Source organism: Anser cygnoides, chromosome 22 (genome assembly GCF_040182565.1).
Source record: "Anser cygnoides isolate HZ-2024a breed goose chromosome 22, Taihu_goose_T2T_genome, whole genome shotgun sequence".
Lineage (NCBI taxonomy): Eukaryota > Metazoa > Chordata > Aves > Anseriformes > Anatidae > Anser > Anser cygnoides.
Window position 1 is genome coordinate 8,630,427 of NC_089894.1, and position 24,788 is coordinate 8,655,214.

Genomic DNA, 24,788 nt, shown 5'->3' on the forward strand with positions numbered 1-24,788 from the left:
ATTAATTCTGCGAAATTAATTGGGACAAGATTGAAAAGGAAATTAAAATGCAGCTGAGTGAACAGGCTTTTCAAACACCTTTCCCCTCCGCCTCCCTCCTCTCCCCCCTTCGCCCTGTGCTGCCTCAATTCTGCTGCGGCCGCGAGCATCCGTCGCGCAAAGTAATTTACGGGGGAAAAGCTCCCAGGACCGATCGGTTACGTGTGAGGAAGCCAGCACAAGAGTCGCAATCTGGAGCCACTGAAGAGAGCAAAAACCCTGCCGTGACTCCAAGCTGTGTCCCCGAGCTGGCGGGGCAGCGCCGTGCTGCTCTTCCCACGCACCCGGACGGGATCTGCTGAATCCGCTCGGCCGCCGGCGGGACGGGCTGGGGGGAGCCGGGGCTGCGGCCAACGGGGGTCGCCCCGGGGATGTCCGTCAGCTGTTCCTGGCATAACCCCCCCGGATAAACGAGGTGACAAGCCCAGGCTTTGGGTTCAGGCCCGGAGCACGTCAGCCTCGTCTCGCTGCTGTAAAGCAGTGGGGGGCAGAGCTGGTAAATGCTGCTGTAAAGTGCTTTGAGATCCACAGATGGGAAATTCTCAACCTTCCAGAAAGACACGGTGACACCAAGAATAAAAGCTGCTCTCTGCTGCTGCCAAAGATGCAGCTGCCTTCACAGGGTTGCGCAGGAGCTGGCTTCGAACCCACCAGCTAAATGTCAGCTGGGCCGCGCCGCGCTCGGTGCTGCGCGAACCCACGGGGAGGCGGACGGGCAGCCGGTGGTCGGCCCCCGCCGGGCTCGGGGCTGCAGCGGCACCAGCAGCGCCCGGCTCGCGGCCCACCAGGGTGAGCTGCAGGCTGCAGTCCCAGCCCCACCACGGTGCAGACGTGCCCAGCAGGAGCACGGGGCGCCCGTGCCAGGGGTCCAGCCTCAAGGGCTCAGAGAAGGCCTCCAAGAGGAGGCCTGAGGCTGCTGCCTCCGCTCCCCTGCCCATTGCTGCAGCGGCCGGTCACCCATTTCTACCACAGGGACATCCTGTGCCTACCACCACGAGGCAAAATTAAATCCCATTCTTTTTCTCAGCTGTAAAACACCGTGTTGGTCTTAACAAGTCTCAGACTCTTCATCCCCAAAGATCTGTAACCCACCACTGCATGCACTGCCCCTTCCTGCTTCGGGTTTTCTCAGCCTCCCCCAGGCAGGTGCCCCCCGTGGGCAGCTGGGGCACCATGGCTGCCTGCCTGCCAGCAAACCACGGCGTGTCCCCCATCCCTGCCCCCCCGGGGAGGATGCTCAGCGCGTGGGTGATGCTGAGCCCTGAGACGTGGCTGCCAAACCTCCCTGGAGAGGGGGCTGGAGCCAGGGACACAGCGCAGGAAGCCAAAGGCACCTGCTGTCCTGGCACCTCGGCCGAGGGATGCTCTGCGCAGGGCTGATGGCGTTGTCCCTCCCTCCTTGCTGCCAGAGCTGCACTGAGCATGAAGTTGGGTTGTGTGGTGCACTGCAAAACCATCCGCGTAACGCAGCCCCCCACCACTTCATCACTGTGCCCGTGCCAGATTGGGATGCGAAGTGAAATGCCACCCACAAAACGCCACTGGCCCCGCTCACCGCTGCCAGCCGGGGCCACCGCAATCAGGCGGGGAGCGGCTTGGAGCCAGGGCAGAGCCCTGCAGGGACGAGTGGGGCTGGAAGGGTCACAGGCACCGATGGCTGCCGGTGGCCCTGCTCTCACCCCTGCGGACCTGCTAGTGCGAACAGGTAATTTATTCACCTGCGTGCGCCTGCCGAAGAGAGCCCTGGTCATACTTGGCTGAGCAACTCAATTACCCCTGTAATACCTGAGCAACAGCACGCACAGACTCCATTACTGCGAAAAAAATCTTGCTTTGGGGCATTTCAAGTGCCACATGTGAATGCAGGAGGCACGGACAGGAGTGGCACTGAATGCTGCAGGCAAAACCAGGGTGACAGCGGGGACACAAGCTGGCTGCTCCTTTGGCTGTGGGAAGGGGAACGCACAGAGCGGGCAGCAGGATGCTGGGGTCCCAAGTGGGAACTGGACCCTGGCATCCCACTGCCCCCTCCACTACTTGAACTTAACCCTGCGCCTCGATTTTCTCTGTTCACCGACCTCCCCAGCTCTCAGGAGCTCGTGTTCGAGCTGCAGCCCCACAGTGGCAAGCGTGGGGGTCCCGGAGGAGCCCTACCTTGCTCAGGATGTAGATGAGGTCGCCACGGTGGAAGGAGAGCTCGTTGGGGTGCTCGCCGCTGCAGTCCCACATGCCTTGGTAGTAATTGGCATAATCTCGCTGGGGGCCTCCTGGGAAGCAAAGAGGAAAGGTGAGGGAGATAGGGGATTACACGGGGAAATAGTGGGGAGATGGGATTACGTGGGGAAATAGTGGGGAGATGGGATTACGTGGGGAAATAGTGGGGAGATGGGATTATGTGGGGAAATACTGAGGTCATGGCATGGGGTGTCTGGGGGAGAGGGGCTGGAGCCAGTTGGTATTTGGGGGGAAGACAAGAAAACGGTGGTTTTATTTTTGGTGTCATTTCAGCTGAAAAATAAAGGCCTAAAAACACCACAAGAAAAAATGGCTGGTCAGTAAATAAATGCAGAAACACTATGAGTAAAAACGTGCGAGCACACTGACACATGCTTCAGCTTCAGGAGACCCGAACTAAAGCTGCTGGCTACAAACCACAGGTGAACCAAGCCAGCGTCCCGAGTCCCTCACCTCCTCCCCAGGCCCCCTCCAAGCTGTGCCCGTGCCCTTGGGGGGGGGGGGGCACGTGGCACCAGCCGGGCAGCGTCCCCCCAGTGACGGCTGCTTATTGGCCGTGCCAGAGGCATGGAAGAGGAATACCAGTAATTAGCATCAGTATTTGCACGGGGCCTCTGGGAGGGTGCTGCGGGGGAAGGTGACAGCCAAGTTTGTTTATTCATTAAAGAAGCCATGCAGGGGATTTCGGCCGATTGAGCAGGGCTCACTCAGCAATCAAACGGCACTGACTTCTCAGCCAGGACTGCCCGGAGCAGGAACAGCGATGGGAGGAGCGCAGGGAGCAAAATCTGCCTCAATCCCTCGCTCCTGGGCGGTCAGAGGAGGTCCGAGAGCGCCAAGCACGATGCAGCCTGCAAGGTGGGGAAGGCTGCGCCTCCTCTCCTGCCCTCAGCCGGGGAGCTGCGACCACAGCCTGTGCTGCAGAAAGGGGAGGGAACACGTGAGCCAGCAAACTCAATTTTTTCCTCCTTTTAGGGGGAGGCAAATGATTTGTTTGCTGGAAGCCATGGGTTTGGGCTGATGAAACTGCCAGCAAACTCTGTGCCAAGGCTGGGGACTGCCCTTGGCAAAATGTGTGCGTGGGTTTTATGGAAAGTGTCACAGCAGCATTTCCAGACCAAAACATTTCCGTCTTTGCCATTTCCCATCCAAAACTGGCCCAGAGACCATGAAAAGTGGGTCCCCGCCATGGGGCAGAGAGCATCCTGCTGCACAGTGGGACCAGGCGAGCCTGATGCCGTGCGCTCCAAGAGCCCCGCGGCTGACGGAGACGCTGCTCCGTCCATTTTGCAGGCTGGGGACACAACTCGTCCCAGCATATCCAAAGCATCACAAAAACACCCAAAAACCAGATTCACAGCTTTCAAGTACACAAAACAACCGTTAAAACATGCACCTGGACCAAAGGTTTCAGGCAGGAGACTGTTCTGATGGTGCAGCACCGAACTGAGGGTGAATCCAGGTGTCACGACATGCCGCCTCTGCGATGATGCCCCCAGGGACAATTAAACCCAGTAAACCCACATTCTGCAGGGGGGAGATTCGAGCACCAGGGCTGTACCAACGGACTGCACTGCTCTGCCATGCGACTGAACCAAGCCCAGAAAGCATAAATAGAAAATATCGAGCACATGTTGGAGGAAATGTTTCTAATATGGTATAAGGCACCGAGTGATAAGGGTGCATCTGGAGTACTGTGCCCGGATTTGATCACCTAAATATGAAAAAGGACATTACAAAGATGGATAATGGTACAGCAGGGAGCAACTGGAATGACTCAGGGACTTGGGGAACTTAAATAGAAAGGCTGGGAAAAAAAAGTAGGTCTGCATCCTTTGGAAAGTATTAAAGGGGGAGCACACAGTGGTGAGGAAAAGATTGTGAAGGGAATAGAAGGAGTAGGAGCTGTTGAGTTATTTAAGCTTGTACAAAGTGCAGGAACCAGAGGTTATGAACTGGAGGCAAAGGAAATATCAGGGTGTGCAGACACGGAGCAAGAGGACAAAGCAAGCAGCAGTTTTGGTAGCAGCCAGTAAATTGTGTAAGCACCACAAAAGGTTATTGCAGGAGGATGCGAGAACAACACTGGGATGCAGAGAACAACCCAGCAGGGGGGAACGGCGCTTGGCACCGACCTGCTGGGTCCCCCTGCGAGCCACGGTCATCTGCTGTGGACCAGAGGGGAGGGAGGGAGGGATGCGAAGCACCAAAATGGGAGGGCTGGACTCAGCGGGGGAAAGCTGCTCAGGGGCTAACTAAAACACCTGTAATGCTGCGGAGCATTATAATTAGCTGGCAAAGGGCTTCACACACAGCTATCCCCCAAATCAGCCCGCGCTCCTTTCAGAGAGCTATGATCCGTGCCACTGACGTGTTGGGAAGGGAAGGGATTCTGGGTTAACACAGAAAGAGATCTTCTTACAAGAAGTCTCTGGGGAAGAAGGGGCCCATTCCCCTCCCCAGCGCTGCCCGGGGCCACCTTACCCTTATCGCAGGGCGGATGCTGAAACCAGCTTGTCTCGGTTTCCCATCCTGCATTTGCTTTTCCTGCTTTTTATAGGGATGAGAAGAACTTGGAGGCATCTTGCCACCCTGTCAGCAAGGAGTGGAGAAAGGAGAAGCTGCTGGTAGAATAGATTTCATGGAAGCTGTGCCCATGATCCTGGACATGAGACTCCCCGAGTACAAAGGGAGAAAACTTCCCAGCCTGCAGAAAGCTTTGTGCTCCCCAGAGTTTACTTTTCCCACAACGTCAGCTGGTTGGATGGAAGGTCTCACCCTTCCCACCAATGCTACCTTCAAAAGGTCGAAATTAATTGCATCGGATGAAGCTGCCTCACAATGAGAGCACAGCCAGGCTCTGCGTTTAATCCCTAGCTACAGTTTCACAAGCAAGATGTTTGTGCAAGCTATCAAGAATACCTTGCTAAAATTAAGACCATTCACAGAACAGAGATCCTGGCTCCCATTTCAGCACTTGCAGATAAGGCCAGGCAAGAGAGGACGTCACTCTGCAACCTCCTCGTGGGACGGAGGACATCCCAGGTGCGCTGGCTAGATATGTGAACCTGCACTCAGGGCAGAGACATGATTTCAGTGTGACTGATTTACACTGATGTGAGTGGGACGAGAGCCTGCTCCCACGTTTATGGGCCTTGGGGTCATTAAGAAAACCAGCCGAATGTGACAACTGCGTCATTTTCTTCTGCAGCCCGAGCAGCCCAAAGTAGGGCCGTGGGAGAGGCGCTCTGCCCCCGTCCCTTTGCTTTGGGCTTGTTGCTTCAGAAGCCTGCTGATGCTGAAACCTAGCGACAGCCGCCGGCAGCTCAGTGGTTTTCACTGCTGTGCTTGTGCTCGGTGAAACCTCCCGCCGTGCTCAGTGCAGGGACTGTGTAAGGAGGCAGGCTTCCGGGCTTCTGTTATTTTTCTGCGGATAGGAATCGCACGCTGTTTGGGTTTGGCTGGTAAGGTTGCGCTGCAGAAGCAGCCCCGCAGCCTGTCCAGCACAGAAGGCAGGGGTTAAGCAGCCTGAGCAGAGCGAATGGGTGTCTTGGCTGGAGCAGCCTGCAGCTCTCCGTGGGATTTGCAGGGCTGCTCCAGCCTCGTGGCATCCTTGTGGTTCTTAGAAATTAGAAACAATAGGTTTCCATTAGCCAAATGCTCATCTGGCACTTTGGCCGCGTGATATAATTAAGAAATAGCCCCTCTCTCCCTCCCTGCAGCCCGGCGCTCTGCTCAAGGACTCCTGTCATCTCTTTCTCACCCTTTGTCCGGTTGGACTGAAACACAAATTACCAAGGCAAAAGGTACGAGGGCTGGGGTTCCCGGCACTGTGATAACCTTTCCCTCTTGAAATGCAGCCCAGCATTTCAGAGGCAAGAGTCTAACATATTATTTAGCATAAAAACAGACACAGGACTTAAAGCAATCATGACAACACTAATAACTAAAGCAGTTATAACAATTAACAAAAATTACAACTGCCAGGAAGATGCTAATGAGTATGAGCAGGGCATTAAAATGCCTGGCAGGATTGTGACAGGCGAAAGCCAACATCCTCAGGGTGGCCTTGGGGTGCCGGCTCCCCACGACACCTCTGGCACCAGAGGACCGTGGAGCTGCGCTCTGCTGCTGCGAGCCTCCACCCCCATCCAGGGGGCGCGGGGGCTGCTTCTCTGCCGATGGTTATTTGGATGTTTAAACACTGGGAACACTCGCGGAAGGCAAAGAAAAATGCGTGTGTGTGCGCGCGTGTCCCAGCTCCTTCTGCTTTCCTTAGCCCGTGCCGAGGAGTCTCCAGGGATGAATGTGCAGCCCTGCGTGACGACCACGGTATGGTTTGTAAAGATCAGGATGTCTTTTTTCTGAGCTCTGGGCGCTCGTACCTGCTGTAGCTGCCACATGCTCCAGTGGCCAAATAAGTCATCGTGTGGGGAGGGCTCGGGTGGGAAACTAGCACTGCAAGACCACGAGGGGTGGAGAAATGCTGACTTGTCCTGTCCCTGTGGACAGTGGGGACTCTACCCTGTGGGCCCAGTGCCACCAACATTTCAGTGCAAGCATTTCAGTGCCCTCCTGCGGGCACTGCCCAAGACACGTCCGAGGTGTTTGATGCTGGCTGAAGGGAAGTGTCGGATCAGGCTTACCAGAAACGTCAGGGGAGTCGGGCACAGAGGCTCTAGGACAGATGGGAACAGTCTGGGGGAGCAACCAGCTGAGCAATGCCTGGGGCACTTGTGCACCCATGTGCGTGCGTTCAGGAGAGCACCACCCCACGTGCAGCTGATTTAGGCACCTGCCACCCGCAGCGGCCACCACTGAGCCCTCCAGCCTTCACCACCCAGGACTCCTGCCTTGTCCCCCTGGGTCCCCAGCTGGGCGGGCACCCCCCAGCCGGGCGCGTCCCCTCCGAGCTCTCCTGGCCGGGCTGGGCCAGGAGGCCGCACTCCCTGGGCCGCGGGGGGCAGCAGGAAGCCCCCGGCCAGCCCAGCCCTGGCTGCTCAGACACAAGCGCTGCTTTCCTGCGCCGGGGCGGACGCAGAGATGGAAAAGCGAAGCAGGTGGGACTGGGGAGGAAACAGACCTTCCGTTCCTGTCCCACAGTGCGGGTCCTTAAGGAAAAAGCAGGGGCGGGGGCCTCGGTGAGCACGGGGAGGCTCTTGGGCCGCCCGCTCCGGGCAGCTGGGCAGGCGGCGCTGGTTCCTGGAGTGGTGGTGGCGTCCGTCCGGCTTCCCGTGCCCGGAGCCCTCCCTGGGGCAGCTTCCTCTGGGCCACCGGCCCTGACTCATGTCCTGCCCAACCTCCTGTTGTTCCTGCCCCGGCTCCTCTCCCCGGCCCCTCGGCTGTGCCCTCGTCCATCGGTGCCTGCACCCCGGATCCCCTGACCGCCACAACCGGGAGGTCCCTTGGGTTGGCCAACACGGGCCGGGCTCTCACCATTTCTCTGTCCGCTTCCGGCATCCTTGCTGTCCTCTGCGATGGAGGGCTCCGTCTCTGGGGGGGAAACAGAGCAGAGAAGCCAGTGAAAAGGCTGTGAGCGTTACTGCGTGAGACGTAATGGTGCCAGGCCATCACTAGTGCTGCACTAAACCCACAGGCAGGAGAGGGCTTGGGCTGTGAGGGCATCCGACTGTCAGAATAATAAATTCCCGGCTTAATTGTGAAGAGTGGAAGGGAGGAAGTCACAGATAATATTTTAAAACATGCTGCATAAAAATATAAATTGTTGTTAACACTGGTAAAAACAAATCACTTATTATAGCCTCATAAATTTATGTAGCACTTTGCCAAGTGCCCTATAGGAAGAGATGCTTCCTGTGCAGAACTTGCAGCCTAGGGAAAACGAGACGCTGAGGAGAAATGCCAGGACAGAAATGCACGGAAGGACTGTGGACAGAAGCAGAAATTACAGAGGAGAAGGGACCCCGGGCAGCGAAGAGCAGAGACACTGGCACAGCTGTGGAAGATTAGGAAAGAGAGCCCAAGAAAATACTAAGAAATGATAGCATGGAAAAGTTTAAGTGTGAGCAAGGACAGAGAGGCTGGAGGTCATGGGGAAGCCATGGGAAAAGGGCTGGTTACTGACAGCAGTGAGGATCTGTACGCAGGTTTAAAGGAGACTGAACACCAGGCCAGGTACAACCCCCCAGCCCGAGCTGGGGTCTGCTTGAGTCGGGCGCGCAGCACTCGCAGCCCAGGCCTCCTCCTGCAACCACAAAGACTTGCAACAGCCTGGCAAAACAAATGGCAAGCAGTTCCCAAGCATTTCAGAACGCCGACGCTCACGCAAAGCATCGCTCTGCACCTCTTGCTCCTTCTGCTGCTGGCAACGGGTGGCTGCGGAGCGCGGCCTTGCAGGAGCCGGAGGAGCCCCTGCCATGCCTGGGGCCGGGGCTCGCTCATCGCCTGGGGGCAGAGCCGCCAGGAGCCCCCCGGGCGCTCCTCTGCTGGTCCCGCGCAACCCGGCCACGAGGCAACGGGTGAAGTGCTGCTGCTGGGCACTTTCTGAGGATGCGGTCCCGGCCCCGGCCCTGCCCCAGCTGTCTCCCCCGCCCGGCCCTGATCAATGCAAACCAGGTCAGGCCTCCGCTGTGAATTACAAATTGGATCCCGAGTTGGAGGGTCACTGCGACTGCTCCCCCATTAGACGGGAAGCGGCACCAAAGATCTTTTCTAAATAAATCAGACTTTATTGTAAAACTCGGCCACTGACGAGACAGAACCTCATTAGCATTGATTTTAAAATAAATTATTGAAAGTGGCTTTTGCCTGCTCTTTGCATTTGTAAAAGAGAATGTAAATGCATCTGTAGCAGCGCTCTCCCTCCATCATTCCCATGCATGCTCCCCGAAGACCCGCATCTGGATTCCTTTGTACTTCAACCAAGGGCCCCCAATCCCCGATCCAGTCTCGGCATGAACTGGAGGTCAGTCACACCCAGCCCCGTGCCACGCCACGGAAACCCCAAAGCCAACCCCAGGTGGGGCAAACCCCGGCGGCAGCCCCCAGGGCATGGGGCCACGTCCCCCAGGCGTGGCGGGGCCGCGTGCGACAGGAGCTGCCGTCACAGCGCGCCCACACCGCTCCTGCCCGCGGGGCACGCGCGTGGCTCTGCCGAGCACCCACGGCCACCCCAGCTCCTGGCCGTGCTCTGCACACGCCTCCAGTTGCGGCTGTGCCTGCTTCCTGCAGGCTCCATTTCCATCCCCGGAGCTGGGCTGTCCTCAGGAAACCTCCTCCCAGAGCTCTGTGCCCCGTTTCCCTCCTTTAGGAAGCCCCTGCCCTGCTGACGATTCGCGCTGTGCCTCTTGCAAAAGGTGCTTGGAGGAACCCCCGGGCTGTGCCCGGTCCCACGCTGGCTGCCCTGCAGTGAGCACGGGCTCGGTGCGGCGCTTCGAGGCTGATGGACTGCAAGGGCTATGACGGATTTGAGGCTTTGAGGAAGGAAGGAAGGAAACTCGCATGGGATTTTTCTCAGGAAAACGTGGTGGGGAGGCAGCTCGCTGGCGTGGCTTCCCCTCGGCTGACAGCAGCGGGCTCCGTTCATCCTCCTGCAGCCCATCTCCTCCGGCAGCGCTGCAGCGGGGCAGCCGCAGCCTCTCCCTGCCAGCAGGGCAGGAGCAGGCGCCTGGCAGATGCTCAGGATGGCCACGGCAAAGGCACCAACCTGGCGTGCTGCCGAGCCGCATCTGCAGCGTGGCCTGCGCTGTGGCACGCCGGCCCCTGGCCACATCCTTGCAGATTTTGCACTGCGCAGGCGGTGAATGCAGCCTGGGGGGACGTGGGGAGCTCCCCTCCACACGGCAGCCCTTCTGCCTGTTGCAGCCAGGTGCTTTTCTGAATCATCTGGAAGCAAAGCTCTGCCTTACCAGCGCCCGGGTCAGATACCTCCGTCAATATCTGAATTTTATAGTGATGAATTAGAGAGAAATGCTGAAAAACACACCTCCTGGGGTCTGTGCTTCTGCCCCCTATGCCGCCTCCCTGTGCAGAGCATCACAGACCCAGCCACGCCACCCCTGGGAAAACGCCTTTACCAGGGCAGCGCATTCCTGCGGGCCCCCCCAGGCACCCCCACTGGGGTCCAGGGCCCCCCTGCAGACCCCAGCCCCAGCCCAGGGCATGGCCGGGGAGCCGGTGGGCCGCGTGCCCCACTGCTGCGCTGGAGCAGCCTGGGCGTTGGGCAGATTCTCAGAGGAGCTGTGTTTTAATGTAGCAATTTGATTCAATTTTCCACTCTATAAAATTACCCATCACTGCTCGTTGCTTCCTAACAGACACCTTCACTCTTAATTTAACAATCCTATCGAATTCTGCCAGGGAAATTGGAAAAATTTATCACCTGTGAAATTTTATTTTTCCTTGGTTGTATCTGTTTTTGTAAAACTTCATTAACGACGATGACTTGCTGAGGAAATTATCTCTTCATCTCCCCCCCCCCCTTTCTTTTTCTCCTCTTTCTCTCTATTTTCACTCGGGACACAAGGAAGGCAGCTGGGCCCAGAGGAGACCCCAGCTGGACAGGGACGCCTTCCCACGCTTATGGGGGCCAGGGCTGCGAAGGGTCTCAACGCCCCGCACCCAGGGGATGGCATTCAGACACGTTCGAAGGGCACAGAGCTTTACCACAGTGGATTTGCAGCTTTTGACACACTCGGCATCTCAGAGCAGGGGCAACAAAAGGGTCTGTCCCTAGGTCAACTCCGCGCAAGCTCACTGCAGGATCACCATTAGCCTCACGTGGAGCAAATCTCACATCTAGTATCTGCCCCGGGGGTGGTGTTGGCAGCAGCGAGGAGCTGGACGCAGCTGCCAAAGCAGCCAGGGACACTGAAACCCCTTGGCCTGACAGTTTGTCAGCACTTCACACGCACCCGCCTAGGGACCACAGCGCAGAGGCTCCCGCTGAGCTCAGGGATCACTGCAGGTGTGCCTGGAGGAAGAAGCAGCTGCTGCCCAAAGAGTTGACGATGTAAACAGAGGTAAGAAGGAAAGATGAGAGATGGACAGAAGCTGAGGCTGTACTCAGCGTTGTGCTGGCAGGCCGGGGCCCTGGAGCCTCAGCTCCGCTCCTGGCAGCTGTCTGGATGCCACTCGGAAACCGCTGAGCAGAGATTTCCTCTGGCAGCAATAGCACGACAAAGATCTTGGGCACCATAAAAATTTCTGGTGCATTTAATATATTTTTTTAATCACTATGAATATAAAGTTCTGAAATAAATAAGAAGAAACAAGGACCTATTTTGCATCTCTGAATGCAGACACCGAGGGGCCCTGCTCTAGGGGATGGGGTGCAGGGTTGGGCAGTCCCAACCTCAGCAGAGGCAGAACACAGCACATGTGTCTGAGTAAGGCTCAGGTGCCCTGGGGCATGTCACACTGCCATTTCTGCTGTAAGAAATGTTGCAGACCGTGTCGCCCTTTCAGGCTGTTTGGTTCTGTGCCAGGAAGATTGCTTCTGGCTCCTTTAACTGACAGCCACTGCCCTGCTACCTCCAGGCCTCCTGCACTGTTAGTGAACAAGCACTAGTCTTTAATGCAGTTATTTTATCATCACTTGGAAGGCCAGTAATCGCGTTACAGCCATGACTGCATGCCCAGAAGGGAGCATTTTCATCATCTAACTCTGATTTTCCAGGTAACACAGCCCAGAGATTCCACTCTCACCAAACCTAATATTACTGGAGCTGAACAGAGCACAACCTCTAAAAGCTGCCTCACTTGAATTTACAAAACCCGCGCCTCACCAAAACAGAAAGGCATGCTCTTGGAGTCCATCACCCAGTCTGAACAAAGAAACAGGGTAGCATCTTTGAGTCAGAGGCTTATTAAACTCAGCAGAGCCTGAGATGTTCGTTCCCATCAATGTGTTAGGCCACACTTTCCTGCCACATTTGCAGGGTTAAAGCTAAGGCATGGCTCGAGTTTTAACCTTATTATGTGGTTGCATACCTGGAAAAACCTCATAGACGTCATCCTCTTCCATCCCATCATCCTGATTCAGGGTAGTGTTGTGGGATGCTGTGGTCACCGAGTCAGAACTGTCCACATCATTGTAGAGCTCTTCCTCGTCCTCCTCGTCGTATGGGATAGTGAGGGAACTCAAGTCTGCAGGAAGCAGAGAGCAAAAGCACGGTGAAAAAGAGTAAACTTTGCCAAGCAGCTTGCTGGTATTTTCAGCGAGCTGAAATCAAGTAACAAAGCCTGGGCAACGATACTTAGTGCTCACTACAGACCTTGTGGAGGGTGAACCGTCCCCACACCCAGCCCATGAGCACCTAGTGTGAGGAAAATGGGATGGAAGTTGAGAGTAGGCTAAAACAAATTATAAGCCCAAGAAAAGATGGCAAATGCCAGAGAGCCAGCAAAACTCAACAAGTGCCTCCAGGAACTGAGCCTCACCCCATTCCTGGGTATTTCAGAGAAGGTTGACTTCGGCAAGACAAAAAAGAAAGGAAGTGCAATCACAGGGTTTGATACAATGAATTACACAAAACTGATCTGCAAGGACATGATTTAAAACTGGAAAAGCACCACTCGGTCTGAAATCATGCAGCTGTCTATGGTTTCTGGAGGGTTTCTGTATACAGGACTGCAGTTGCATCTCAGTTTTGCTGGTTTCAAACTGGAATGACTCCAGTGGGGCAGGGCCCACCCCTCATCAGCCAAGCAGAGAACAGCAGATCTATGGCAGCAGGGAGCAATTCCTGTAATTTTCTTGTCCAACTTGGTAACACCTGCAGCTTTTGAGACATCACAGGACACTATTCTCTAAAAACTGTCAAAAGTGCTGGAGGTGAACCCAAACGCCTGTGGGCTCCAAGGAACCACCTCTTTTTAACTGGCTGCTCAAAACAGCAAAGCCCCAGAACCTCTCTTTCTGCGAAGAGCAGATACACAGGAGTAACGGGTTGGGTTCAACTCCCAGGGCTGGGGAGGGGACTGAGTGCACAACTTTGCAGCAGAGGAGTAGAAAGGAGGATTCTCGATTTCCTTCTCAGCTCTCTTGTGTCTCCAGCAAGGTCCTGGGGTTGAGCACATATGCTGCTGGAGGGAGCTGCCCAAGGGAAGGGCTGCTGGGATCTGCCCCAATGAACGCGGCATAGCAGCTCAGGCCACGCTGCCAGACTCACCCTTCAGGAGGAACTGGATCTGATCCACCCAGTCTTCAGCCTCTGCTGGACTTGGGGCTGTGAACTGGAGAGGGATTCACCTGTTACCATGCTGTTTCTTATATGTACAAAGATGAAAAATTTGCATCTAAAACAAGAGATTTAGTTTTTGGATCTGCCATTCTGTACCCTGTGGACTTTGGGAAAACCATTTCACTTCTTTATCTCCCTGTTCCAAACAGGGAAGCATAAGCGGAACAAAGCTAGACTATCCCAGAGGAAGGCTGTCAAGCCTAATTCATTAAAAGAATTCAGATGAAAACCACAATCCCTGCAGAATATACCGACTCTGAACAAAGGCTCTAGATCCAAAATCTCCCTGAAGGTCTGGAAGGCTCTCATACACACTTTGTGGACTGGGCCAGGTTTTCCATTATACCAGTTTGTAGGATCCCTGATGGATGCTCAACAAACTGAAGGCTTAAATTTAACACGGCTCTGAACTGCTTATTTAAAAATGGGCTTTCCAAACCCAATCTTCTACTGCTTCTAACCCATGTTTTCACTTAACTCTTGTGCTTTTCAAGTGCAAAGAGAGCCCAGGATCACTCTTGTGCCAAGGGAAGGTCCATGTTGAGGGACCAGCCGAGAAGGAGAAGCATCAACACCTTTCTGCAGTGCTTCTTGGTTTGCTTTACCAGGCACCGAGGTTTGGACACCCACAGCCTCCCTGACCCTTCAGGTCCAGCCTGTGTCCTGGACCTGGGAGCACATGCTCCTGCGCCTTGTGGCCAACCAGCACAAAGGCTCCGCTCCTTTTCCCAGTTCCTACCTCATAGGTGCGTTTGCCAGGGCAGATTAATTCAAAACAGCATCTTCTGCGAGAGTCTTTGCGGAGATGGAAAGCCAGCCGGGCACTATATTGCTCGATGGGGAAGGTGCCTTTAGGTTGCTTGCCTGGAAGAAGAGAAACACAATTGTTCTCGAGCCTGTAACTTTTTATCAAACCTGCAGCACTACTGGGTGCGGAAGAGGTCTGTTGCCCACACAGGGAGGCCAAAGCACACCATGTTTCAAGGGGAGATGTCAAAGAAAGACTCTCAATCTAAGCATCTCCTCTTCCCCCAGGAAACCCAAAGAGAACATTATGAAGTCTTCCAAAAGACACAGTAAAGAGGATGTCACTGTAAGCCTCAAGAGATTGTGAACAGCCACTGAAAGGTTAGCAGGGTCACAAGGTTGCTCGAGATGAGCTGCTCGTAATGAAGCAGAGACCACTGCGTACTTGGGGAAATACGATACCAACAATTCTTCCACTGGTAAGGAATTACAGGCTGGCATACAGGAAGAAATACTTAGTGGGGCCTTTGAGAATTGGCCTATGGATCCTGTAGATGCGCGCTCACGGCCCCTGTCAACCAGGGTGGAGAGAGGGAACTTCACTGCTGTCATTTGAGGCGCTTTTATTTACCCCAGCTGGATACCCAGCTCATTATTTCCTTATCAATCTTCTTGACTAAGTGTGGGAGTATGACTCAGGCAGTTGCTCTTAACCTTTTTTTTTTTTTTTGATTTGCTGATCCTCAGAAACTTCCAGAGACAAAGGCAAGCCCTATAAAATGATTCCAGACCACCAATAACAGGTTTGCTTTATTCTGTTACCTTCTGGAGACCGTTTAGTAGCTGACAACTGCCTGTCTCCCACAGAAGCGACAGAATATCAGCTCTCGTCTTTACTGCCTGCCTCTGCTAATGTCTTGCTCAAAATTTCCAAGCAACTCATACCCCTGCATGCACCTCAGCCATGCCGGCTGATAGGAAGCTTCTTTGCAAACATTCACAAAAAAGTACTCAAGATCCTCAAAAGATGTGGAAGAAGGAGAAAGACCCAGCTTCATCCCCAGGAGCCCCTGGGGTTTGATTCTGCCCTAGCTGCAGAGTGGTCATTGAAAACCAAGGATGTACCCGTGTGTTCTGTAAGCAGTTAACCTGCTGTGTTTCTGGATGGGTGGAACAGAGTAAGGAAGGCCGTATATTTAATCATGCCAAACTCTGTTGGAGATATTAACTGTCTGTTTATATGTACCTGATGGAGCATGACTGCAAAATATTTATACACACTGACACGTGGATTATATACAGTCACTTAGGGGGTTGAAGCCCAGCTGATGGCTAATCGAAAACTTGGTGCGTCATTTTATTTACACGCAGCTCTGTTCCCGTCTTTCTCTTCTCTTGTTCTCTACCTACAAAGATGTTGAGGGTTAAAAAGCTGAGATATACCTTTCTACAAGAACCTACATGTTATCCCTTGATAGGGAATTACAGCCTTCCTCTTATTTATCATATGTCTCAGAAAAGAAATTGGGGGTTCAGCAGGAGCAAGATGAGATGACATCCAGATCCCTTAAGTGCTTTTGGAAATTGCAGCCAACATCTCAGCTTCACTTGAAATGAGTACTAAAGGTATGTTTGCTCATTTTTACACTAATTGCCTAATAATTTTCCTTCATGACACACTGTCCCAGAGGGCTCCTGGGGACCAAGTGCCTGTAAGGCGGCACCCTCCCAAAGAAGGGCATTTCCAGGCAGCATCGTGCATTGTCCTGGTAAGAAATGACTGAATTAAAATTACTTCAGCCAAATTCATACCTAAAACCCCAGCAGCTGAAGGTAAGGAAACAGCCCACTGTCTACGTTTTTCTCTTGTCAGGTACTAGCCTGCCCTTTGGGAAGGGCTCTCCCCTTCTCCTTCCCAGCCCTGTCCACAGTTTGGAGACCAGGGGTGGATGTCTCATCACTTACTTTTCTCATTGGCATAGTAGTAAAAGGTCCTTTTGTTGAGGACGCACCACCGCTTCTGCCACTCTGACCCAAAAAAGCTGTGGTCTAGAAAGAAAAAGACAACAAAGGAATAAAAAACATGAAGTCCTGCTCTTCTGTTGAATGCTTCTCTAGATGAACATACTGGCAGGTAAAGGTTCTTTTACTTCCAACAAAATCCTGCAGATTTCTGGCACCAAATTTAGATGAGCAAATTTAGATACAAAACCTCAACCAAGTAAAGGAGAGCAAGCCAGTCCTAGTGGGCTGGACAGAACACAGCTTTGGGTGAAACCTCTCTAATTGAGGCTTAAGCAACTGTCTTTTATGTTGTAACTGAAGCAAGCTACAACATGCAAAGGAACAGTTATGCAGCTCAGCTGGTGATCATGAGGAAAAAAGGGCTGTTCTTACCTCATACCACCTGTCATACAGTACGTAAATCAAGATAAAATCTGACTGATGAGGAAATAATTTGTAGCTTTCACAAGAGTCAGTAAAATCAAGATAAACCTGAGGCTGACTCACAATCCTTATCTCAACTTGCTAATGTGTGCGATGCTATGAACTACCTTGTCTTCACCAGGATCTTATCCTCATTAGGTATTGCTTGTTAGAAGGGCACATCTTGCCTTAGAGGACTAGGCTGCTGCTTAATGCAATTTCTGGGTTTTAATCTTTGTGGAGTTTGATGATCTACAAAAGAGAATAAATAAAGGCTGTGCTCTCCTTTTATGTATGATGCCTAAGAAAAGCCTGAAAGATACTGCTTGTGTCTGCTGACAAATCTGCAGAAAAAGATCTATTTTCCTGTTTGTCCTTCTGAGTGGAGTCCCTGGAGCATTCAGGCAGGATGGAGGGTGCTCTGGGTGCCCAAGTGTGCTGGAGAGCCCCCCAGCCAGCTTCTGGTCTAGGTGCCAAACCCAGGGGGTGAAGATGGGGGAGAGTTTTGTTTCTAAGAGCCAGGTGCTTAAATCCCCCGGTCTGTCAAAGGGATAAGAGCTGCTGAACCACAGCGGCAGCTTTATGAATCCCACTGTGAGAACGACCAAACAAATAATTTTTACCTGTCCTTCCAGCTGACCACCTCTCTTATTAGCAGTGATTTGGGTGTACTATGCTTCTCAGGGTGATCATGAACCATAGCAGCTCTTCCACCAAAAGCCTTCCCCCCCCATCTCACTCGCCATCTTCCTTTACCTTGTCAGACAGAATAAAAACGCAGCCCAAACTGAGCCCCCCAGACTTGATGTACTTGTCAGGCCTTACCTCTGGATCTCTTCTCCAGATATCCTTGCTTCAGAATGTTCCCTGTGTCTTGAACAGGTCTCGGTGTGATTTCCTCCAGTCCTGTAGGGAGCAAAGCAAAGCTTTGGGATTTCCAGTTCACACAATGCCTCTCCACCACGCAACCCATGTGCACATGAAGTCCAAATGGAGAGGCACGGATCCCTCCAAAGACCTTTTTCCCAGCTGTGAAGCATCCTTGCAGAGATATCACACCACCTATGTGAGTCCTGAGAACTGTGTACCCACCCCTGCGGTGGCATTTTCAGGGTGCACTTGGACCCATGCTGCAGCCCTCCCCCATGAGGGGACAGGCGCCGTCCTGCAGGAGGCAGACCAGGGCACAGCAGCACGCCCACCCCGAATGCCAACAGCCACGGCGCGAGCTCAATCCCTCCTCTCTCCGAGGGTCTCACCCTCAACAAGCACATTTATCGCACACGTTACCACGTCCTCCCAAGCCCCTGTGCAGACACCACCCAGCTGAACCTCATGAGCTATTCCCAGTCCTGGCTGCAGGTTCCAGAAGCAGTCCTCAAGGAAACCAGGATCACGCTTCTCACAGCTACACGGACGCGTCCCCAGAGGGCTGAGACCGCCGCAGCTCCTGGGGCTGCTGCCAAGCCCCGGCCCCCCAGCCAAGGCTCCCGTGGTCACTGGGGGCCTCTGGCAGCAGGCAGGATCCGCTCAGGTTCACAGACTCGTGGTGCCCTTGTCCAACATCTGCCCGAACTCGGCCCCCGGGGGGTCTCTGGCCCTCGAGCACTCTGCATCGCGCGCTGGCTGCAGCGCGGCCCCGAAGGCAGCGCGGCCGGGAAGCCCCCGAGCCACGGCTTGCTGCTGTGGTCTCCCCCTTCTCTGCCGCTCATCTCCTGTCATCATAACTTGTACTGAAAGACAATAAAAAATGACTAACGAAACACCACTAATCATCTCCCCAGTGGCTGGCCTTGGCAGCCTTTTAAGTATGAATAACTTCCCAGAATCCCAGGTCACAAGAGTTTCTCTTGTTTTCTTAGCGCGTCGCGCTAACGTCCAGCTCTCGGCCCAATCCATCCCCTGTCAGTTCCCTCACTCACAGGCTATTTTCATTTTCGTGTTTTATCGTTTGCAAACTCAGTGCTCGCTATAAATCCTCCACAAATGGCTCTCGGGGCGAACGGCAGACACAAAGACACACAAAGTTTGGTTTGGTGGGAAGGCTCCCCTCCGTGCGTCTCCTTCTGCTGCTCTTTGCTGGCTGGAAACCTTCAGCGGCCGTGTCCCGGGCTGCGCGCGGCTGCCCGAGGCCATGCACGCTCGAGGACGGCCGGGGCCTCGCACGGTGCCTGGAGGACGTGGGCAGCCCCTTCCCGCAGGGATAAATCTCACTTCTCTCCAGTTCAAGTCGGGCTGAGCTTGCTCCTAACTCCGGAGAAGTGCAGGGCAGCAGCTCCATGAGGATGAGAAAGGGGCAGTTGGTCACGTCCAGCACCGCGGCCCCCCGGGAGCTGAGAGCGGAGAGGGAATCCAGACCTTCGTACAGCTGGTGCTGAGCACCACTCTTACTACTTCTCTTACAACAAAACCACACAAGGATGCTGAACGGGACCCAAAGTCTGCGTCAGGGTTCAGGCTGGGCTGTATCGGGCATCAGGGGATTTCCCCAGGGCGGGTAGCACAGAATTATGTCCCGCTTTGCTCCTGCACCCTCCTCGAGCACAGGTGGCCCTGGCACCGCCACAGATGGGGCCGGTCGCTGCCTTGGCCTCCAGCAGCGCTCGCCACGCTCCCAAATTCAGGGCTCTGCGGCAGGAGGCCCACCGGCCCCTCGGGGGCCCGCAGAGCAGCCGCCAGCAGGGGCCAAACGTTGCCCATGTGGCCACCTCCCGGGGCGCTGGGCTGGCACCCCTCCCTCTCCCAAGGCGGGTGAAAGCACCTGTGCACCGAGGAAAATGCGCTCAGGCTTTTCTCTAGCTTCTGACTTGTAAAAAGGAGCGTTCTCTCCTCAAACCCAAGCCCCAACCCCTTTTGTTAATGCAAATCTAAATGTCATTTTATGGGACATTTATAATTATGAAAATGGGACGGTGCTGCCGGATGCACAGGGAGACCCTGCAAGTATGAATATTACATTAATGTGCCCAACGCCAGCTCGCTGATCCTGCTGGCAGGAGCATAAAAAATGCTTGAGTGAAACTTTTATTTAGACGTTAAGATTCCAGGCCCCAGCGGGGTGACAGAGGCAGCCCCGGTGAGATCCCATCAGCACGAGCGCTCGAATTGAATTACCCAGGGGGGAAGGCAGGAGCTGCGAGTGCTGCTTCGCTTATTTAATTTCATTTACTTCCAGTACATTACCAGCATGGGGCTTCCCTCTGCCCCCGCTCCCCCAAGACAGCCGGCTGCAGAAATCGCCGGCGCGCTCGCTGCTGCTGCTGGAGCCAGGGCAGGGCCAAGGCCTCCCCCCAGCCCCACGTCCTGGCCCTGGTTCCTCTCCTCAGCCTAGGGGGAGACCTGGGGGAGCTGCGGGGGCCTCCCAAGCACCACAAGGAGAAACCGAAGTGGGGAAGCAGCACGGACGCGGCAGGAGCCAGCAGCAGCCTTGGCCGGCCCCGCGTTTTCTCTCTCCACCCGTCCTTTCTCGGATCGTGCCTGCAAGCAGGCCCAGGGCAGCTGCTGTGCCCCCAGCTCCTGCTTTGCCCCACGTCGGCAGCCCCTCGTGCCGTGCTGTGGTGCCCTGGGGGCCAGGACCCGCCGGGCTGGCAGCCCCTGGGCCCGGCACCTCCGCAGCATCGCCCCCGACACCGCCAGGAGCCCGCGTCTCTCCCGCCCCACAGGAGGTGCGGTGCCTCAGCTTCCCAGCAGATCAGGATGAGGGGAGGCTCTCCTTGAATACTCCGTGGCTACTCAGACAAGCAAACACAATTAGGGAGGGCTTGAGAGGACTGATTAGATCGCACAAAGCTCTGGAAATGTGAAGCTTTACAGGACACGACGAACACCGCAGCCTCCCCTGCACAGCCCTGCCAGTCAGAGCCACGCAGTTAAACCTGGGCGGGGAGACGCAGCCGGGCTGCGGAGCAGGGCTGGGGGTCCCCTGCCCGCCCCACGCCCCCAGCCTGCCCGCAGCGACAATCCAGATGGCTTTCGCTAGCAGCAAATGGCAATATTAACCTGCAAAGACAGCCCCTGGGGTTTTAGTCCTTTAAAGTGTCCTAATGGAAGCTCTCTGGCTTCCGAGGGCTCCTTCGCTCGGATGCTTGTGGCAGGGGCCAGGCAGCCTCGAGGCGCCAGACGCCGCTGCCCAGGGCCACACAGCTTGCAGGTAAGCCGGAGCTCACCGCATCTTCCAGGGCTCTGGGCGATGGAAAAGCCAGCCCATAGCCTGGTCATCTGTTCCAACCACTAACGGCCATTCACCATTCATAAAAACAGAGGGAAAAGAAAAGGCCTTAAATTCATCTGAGAGCGCCATCTGCGCCCTCCCAGGGACACGGCCCCTCTCCAGTGTCTCCTGGCACTGCGCGGCAGGGCTGCGGCTGTGGCTGCTTGCACGGTCCCGAGGGTCCCTTCCACCCTTGTGCTGGCCCCAGCCCCTCCTGTGCCCAGCGGCAGGCCGGTACTGGCACCGACCACCTGCCGCAGCTGCGCCGTCTGAGCCCCGCGCCGTCACAGCCACCGGCACCTCAGACCCCTCGTGGCCTCTCCTTCACCCTCCCGCAGCCTCTCCAGCCTGGCTCCCGAGGGCTCTGGAAGCTGCTCCCCAGGGATTTTCCCCCAGATGAGCTTCCTGACCCACGGGACACGGCGCTGCATCTGGAGCCTCCCGTGGAGGAGCGGCTGCAGGCTGGCAGCGCCGGGCGTAGCTCTGTGTCGTAAGCTTGGAGACCGCCTTCTGCCGAGGACACAAAGCTGCAGCATTTCAGGAGTGGGAGAAGAGTGGGGCCAGCAACCCACGCCCACAGATGCAGGAGCAGACACCCGCTCTCTCCTTCCCCTGCCTTCCCGCGCCTCAGCCTTTGCAGTGACTTGCACCCCCCAGAGGATGCTCTTGGCCTCGAAGGCTTCCCTCTGCCAGGCTGACACGGGTGGGCGAGGAGAACGATTTCTGCCCAGGTCACCCAATGAGCCTCCGCCTTTGCTGGCCAGACAGCATCTTTTGGGCAGTTTCTAGGAGTTTGGCTGCTGAGCCCCGTGCCTGTTCCATCCTGTCTTCGCCATGTCCTCAAGGACCTCTGGATTTCAGCTCTCGCCCCTTCGGTCTCTGAGTCACGCACACCAGCTGCATGAAATGTCACAGTAGCTGCAGCTGAACAAGCCCAGGGGCCGCGCTGGTGCCCACGCTGTCACATTAACTGACTGTTCAAAGGGATGGAGCACGGAGGCACGACGGTTACAGCTAATTCCCGATCCTCCAGCTTATTCACCAAGCTCAAATGTGCCAATAGCAGATTCTGCTCCTGGGGACTTCACTGGGAACACCCAAATACATTTCAAACTAGAGCACAATTGGCTGCGATTTCCCAGAGCCCCCCGTGGTGGCTGCGCTTTTTTCCCATTGAAACTAATGAGAATAAAAACAATCAGAACTAGACAAACAACCCCTCCCAGCCTCCTCAAAGCGATCCGGGCTAGCTGAAAGGTTTTGGAAATGCCACCCACCACCAAGGTCTGCCGTGGCACACGGGTCCCTGCTGCGGCTGCTCGGGCCAACAGCACTCATGGGCACTGCTGAGCAGCGCTCCTGGGTTCGCCCAGGTGACGTTTGGTACATGTCAACGCGAGGAGCTGTTTACGAGCCGCATTCCTTTCGGACCCTGACAGGAGAATAATTGTTCCCCAATCTAAATCGCACTGTCACCTTTTCCAAGATCAAGAGGACCTTGAAAGAGGCTTTGCTTTCTCGCACCACGCGGAAGGCAGGTGCAGCCCCTAAGCCCTCTCCCTGTAACTTCGCTGCGTGAAGGTCTGCCCTGTGGTCTGACCCCTGGGGGGAGGCCGGGAGGATGGGGAGGCTCGGCGCCTCGACTCCCTGCTCTGCCCATGGAGGCCGACAGACCCAGCACCGGGTGAGACGTGCCAGCGCACTCCCCGGGAGGTCCCCGGCACTCCGCGCTTCTTCAGCCAGGCAAAGCAGCGTGGGCAGCCCACAGACCCCTGTCTGACACCCCCACCCCGTAACACACCGCAGCGAGACAGCGAGCCCTCGGCCGGCAGCGCGGTCACCCTGCTCCCTGCCCTCCGCTTGGCTCACGGCGCGTCCCCCGGGCAGCCCCAGGACCTTGGGACCCTTCGGACGCGCTTCCCTCCGCCCCTCCGGAACGTCGCCAAACCTTTCAGCGCCTTGGGAACGGCTGGGGATCATTTATAAAGACGGGAATGGAATGAGCAACTACTTCAAAGGAAATGGGGAACTAAACAATTGTCACCATGGATCACATGAAATAGATCTTGTGCCAGACTAATTTTATTGCATTTTTTGAGTGGGAAAATAAGAAAGTAGATGAAGAAAAGGCAAGGCACGGTAGAGAAGATTTATTTGGGCTTCAGCTTGACTTTTCAGAAGAGACTAGTAAGCAAAATTCAGAGTGTAGGCATCCACTCCAGGATAACCACCTAGATTGAAAGCTAGTCAGCAAGCAGGAGGCAGTTAAAAATCAATGGCAACAAATCACTGGGAGGAAATTATCAGCTGAAATCTCCCCGTTCAGTTTCGGGAGCGGTGCTCCTCAGGCTCAGGAGCCCTACGGCGCCACGAGGCACTGCAGCTGGCAGAGCAGCCCAAGGAGCCCATCCCAAAACTTCAGCCAGACCCAGAGCTTCCTTCGGGACAGCGCCTGCGGGGAATTTCTGAATGCTCTCTTGTAGCAGCCAGCACAGACCAGTATTGAAGGCAGGAACCAAGATTAACTGGTCCCCAGCAGCTGCGGAGGCCTTTGACAAGTGCTGACAGCCAGCAGTGAACACAAAATCCATGGAAGTCACTCAAGAAATGGCAATTCTCACCTGAGGTTGCACGGTGCCTAATTAACTATGCTGCCCCTAAAGCTCTTGTTGGCCCACGCTTAATGACCAAACAGAAATAAATACGGGGTGTACAGATGGACCTTTGTTGGATGCCAAGTTAACGTTGGATTCATTGTTGTTTTTTCAGAGGAGTCCATGAATGTGGTTTTTATGATTGATAAGCAAACAAGAGAAGAGACAGTCAGTGGCAAACAGCTGACTGCAGACTGGGCTAGGATTTAGCCTGGGAGGGTGGAAAAAAGCCTCCAACTTTACTGGTGCTTTTTATTCCGTCTGGAAAATTTTACATCAAGTTTGAAGTTAAACCAACTTCACCAAGGGAAAAAAAAGGGAATTCAAAGAGGAGGCAGAGCCTTTGGCCCAAAAGTTTCCTTCCAAATCACTAAGTCTATAATTGCAAAATAAAAAACACTAAATCTCAATATCTATTTGCACAGCTCATTAGCTAAGGGCTCACACTCAGCAAAGAGGGAGGGAAAAAACCCTTCAGCACCAAGTGCATTTGGGAAGTTGCTATGGAAACCAGCCCTTTGCAGGGCTTTGCAACAGCAACTTGCAAATCTGTGCTCAGATGGGTTTGTCTGTCCACCCGTCCACAGACTTCATCAGGACATAATTTTTTAAAGTCCTTGAAAAAAAAGCGCAATGTATTAAGTATATAAATATATAATCTGTGCAACTCATTCCCCTGTTATTTCTCTCCCCCAAACATAACATTATGTCAGACATTCGACCTGCTGTGCTACCGGGACAACATGATTTACAATGTGAAAAGGGAAAACCTAAATCATCACGTAATGAAAACATTAAAGTTAATGCATCACAAGTGAGGAATTTATTACCATTAACTCCAATAAACAGTTATAAACCACCCGTCCTTTCCTGTCCACGCACAGGGACACGGGCACAGGGACTTCATTAAGCTCAACTTTCTTTTCTTCCTCACTAGACTGGTCATGTGTGCTCCAACCGGCCACCATTTATTGTTAACTGGACTGGCTCATTTTCCGGGGACTGGAGAAGGTTTGAAGGCCTCATCCATTTCGTTCCACGGGTGGCTCGGCGCAGACAGATGGAATAGGAAAGTTCACGAGACGTGCAGCTCGATGAGTTTATTTAAACGCCGCTGAAATATATGCTTGACAAAAGCTAACTCTCGCCCTGGCCCTGTACGTCGTTACTCAAAGAGGCTGATGGATAAGTAATAACATATGGGCACGCTGTGCGGTTACACCGGATACCAGCTTACCTCAGGGTGCACTTGGCCAAATATTTGCTTCTCAC

General features: G+C 54.6%; 1 protein-coding gene across 6 annotated transcripts in view; it reads right to left on the bottom strand.

Moving 5' to 3' along the window:
- The window catches only part of SKAP1 (src kinase associated phosphoprotein 1), a 147,528-nt gene that overhangs the window by 10,417 nt on the left and 112,323 nt on the right, over nucleotides 1–24,788 (bottom strand). For all 6 annotated transcript variants that reach the window (XM_048050842.2, XM_048050843.2, XM_048050840.2 and 3 more), the window contains 7 exons: nucleotides 17,478–17,558; nucleotides 16,191–16,274; nucleotides 14,218–14,342; nucleotides 13,407–13,470; nucleotides 12,226–12,381; nucleotides 7,711–7,767; nucleotides 2,194–2,306 (listed from right to left, as the gene is read on the bottom strand). In XM_048050842.2, the coding sequence (XP_047906799.1) occupies nucleotides 2,194–2,306; nucleotides 7,711–7,767; nucleotides 12,226–12,381; nucleotides 13,407–13,470; nucleotides 14,218–14,342; nucleotides 16,191–16,274; nucleotides 17,478–17,558 (680 nt within the window). The remainder of the gene's footprint in view (nucleotides 1–2,193; nucleotides 2,307–7,710; nucleotides 7,768–12,225; nucleotides 12,382–13,406; nucleotides 13,471–14,217; nucleotides 14,343–16,190; nucleotides 16,275–17,477; nucleotides 17,559–24,788) is intronic.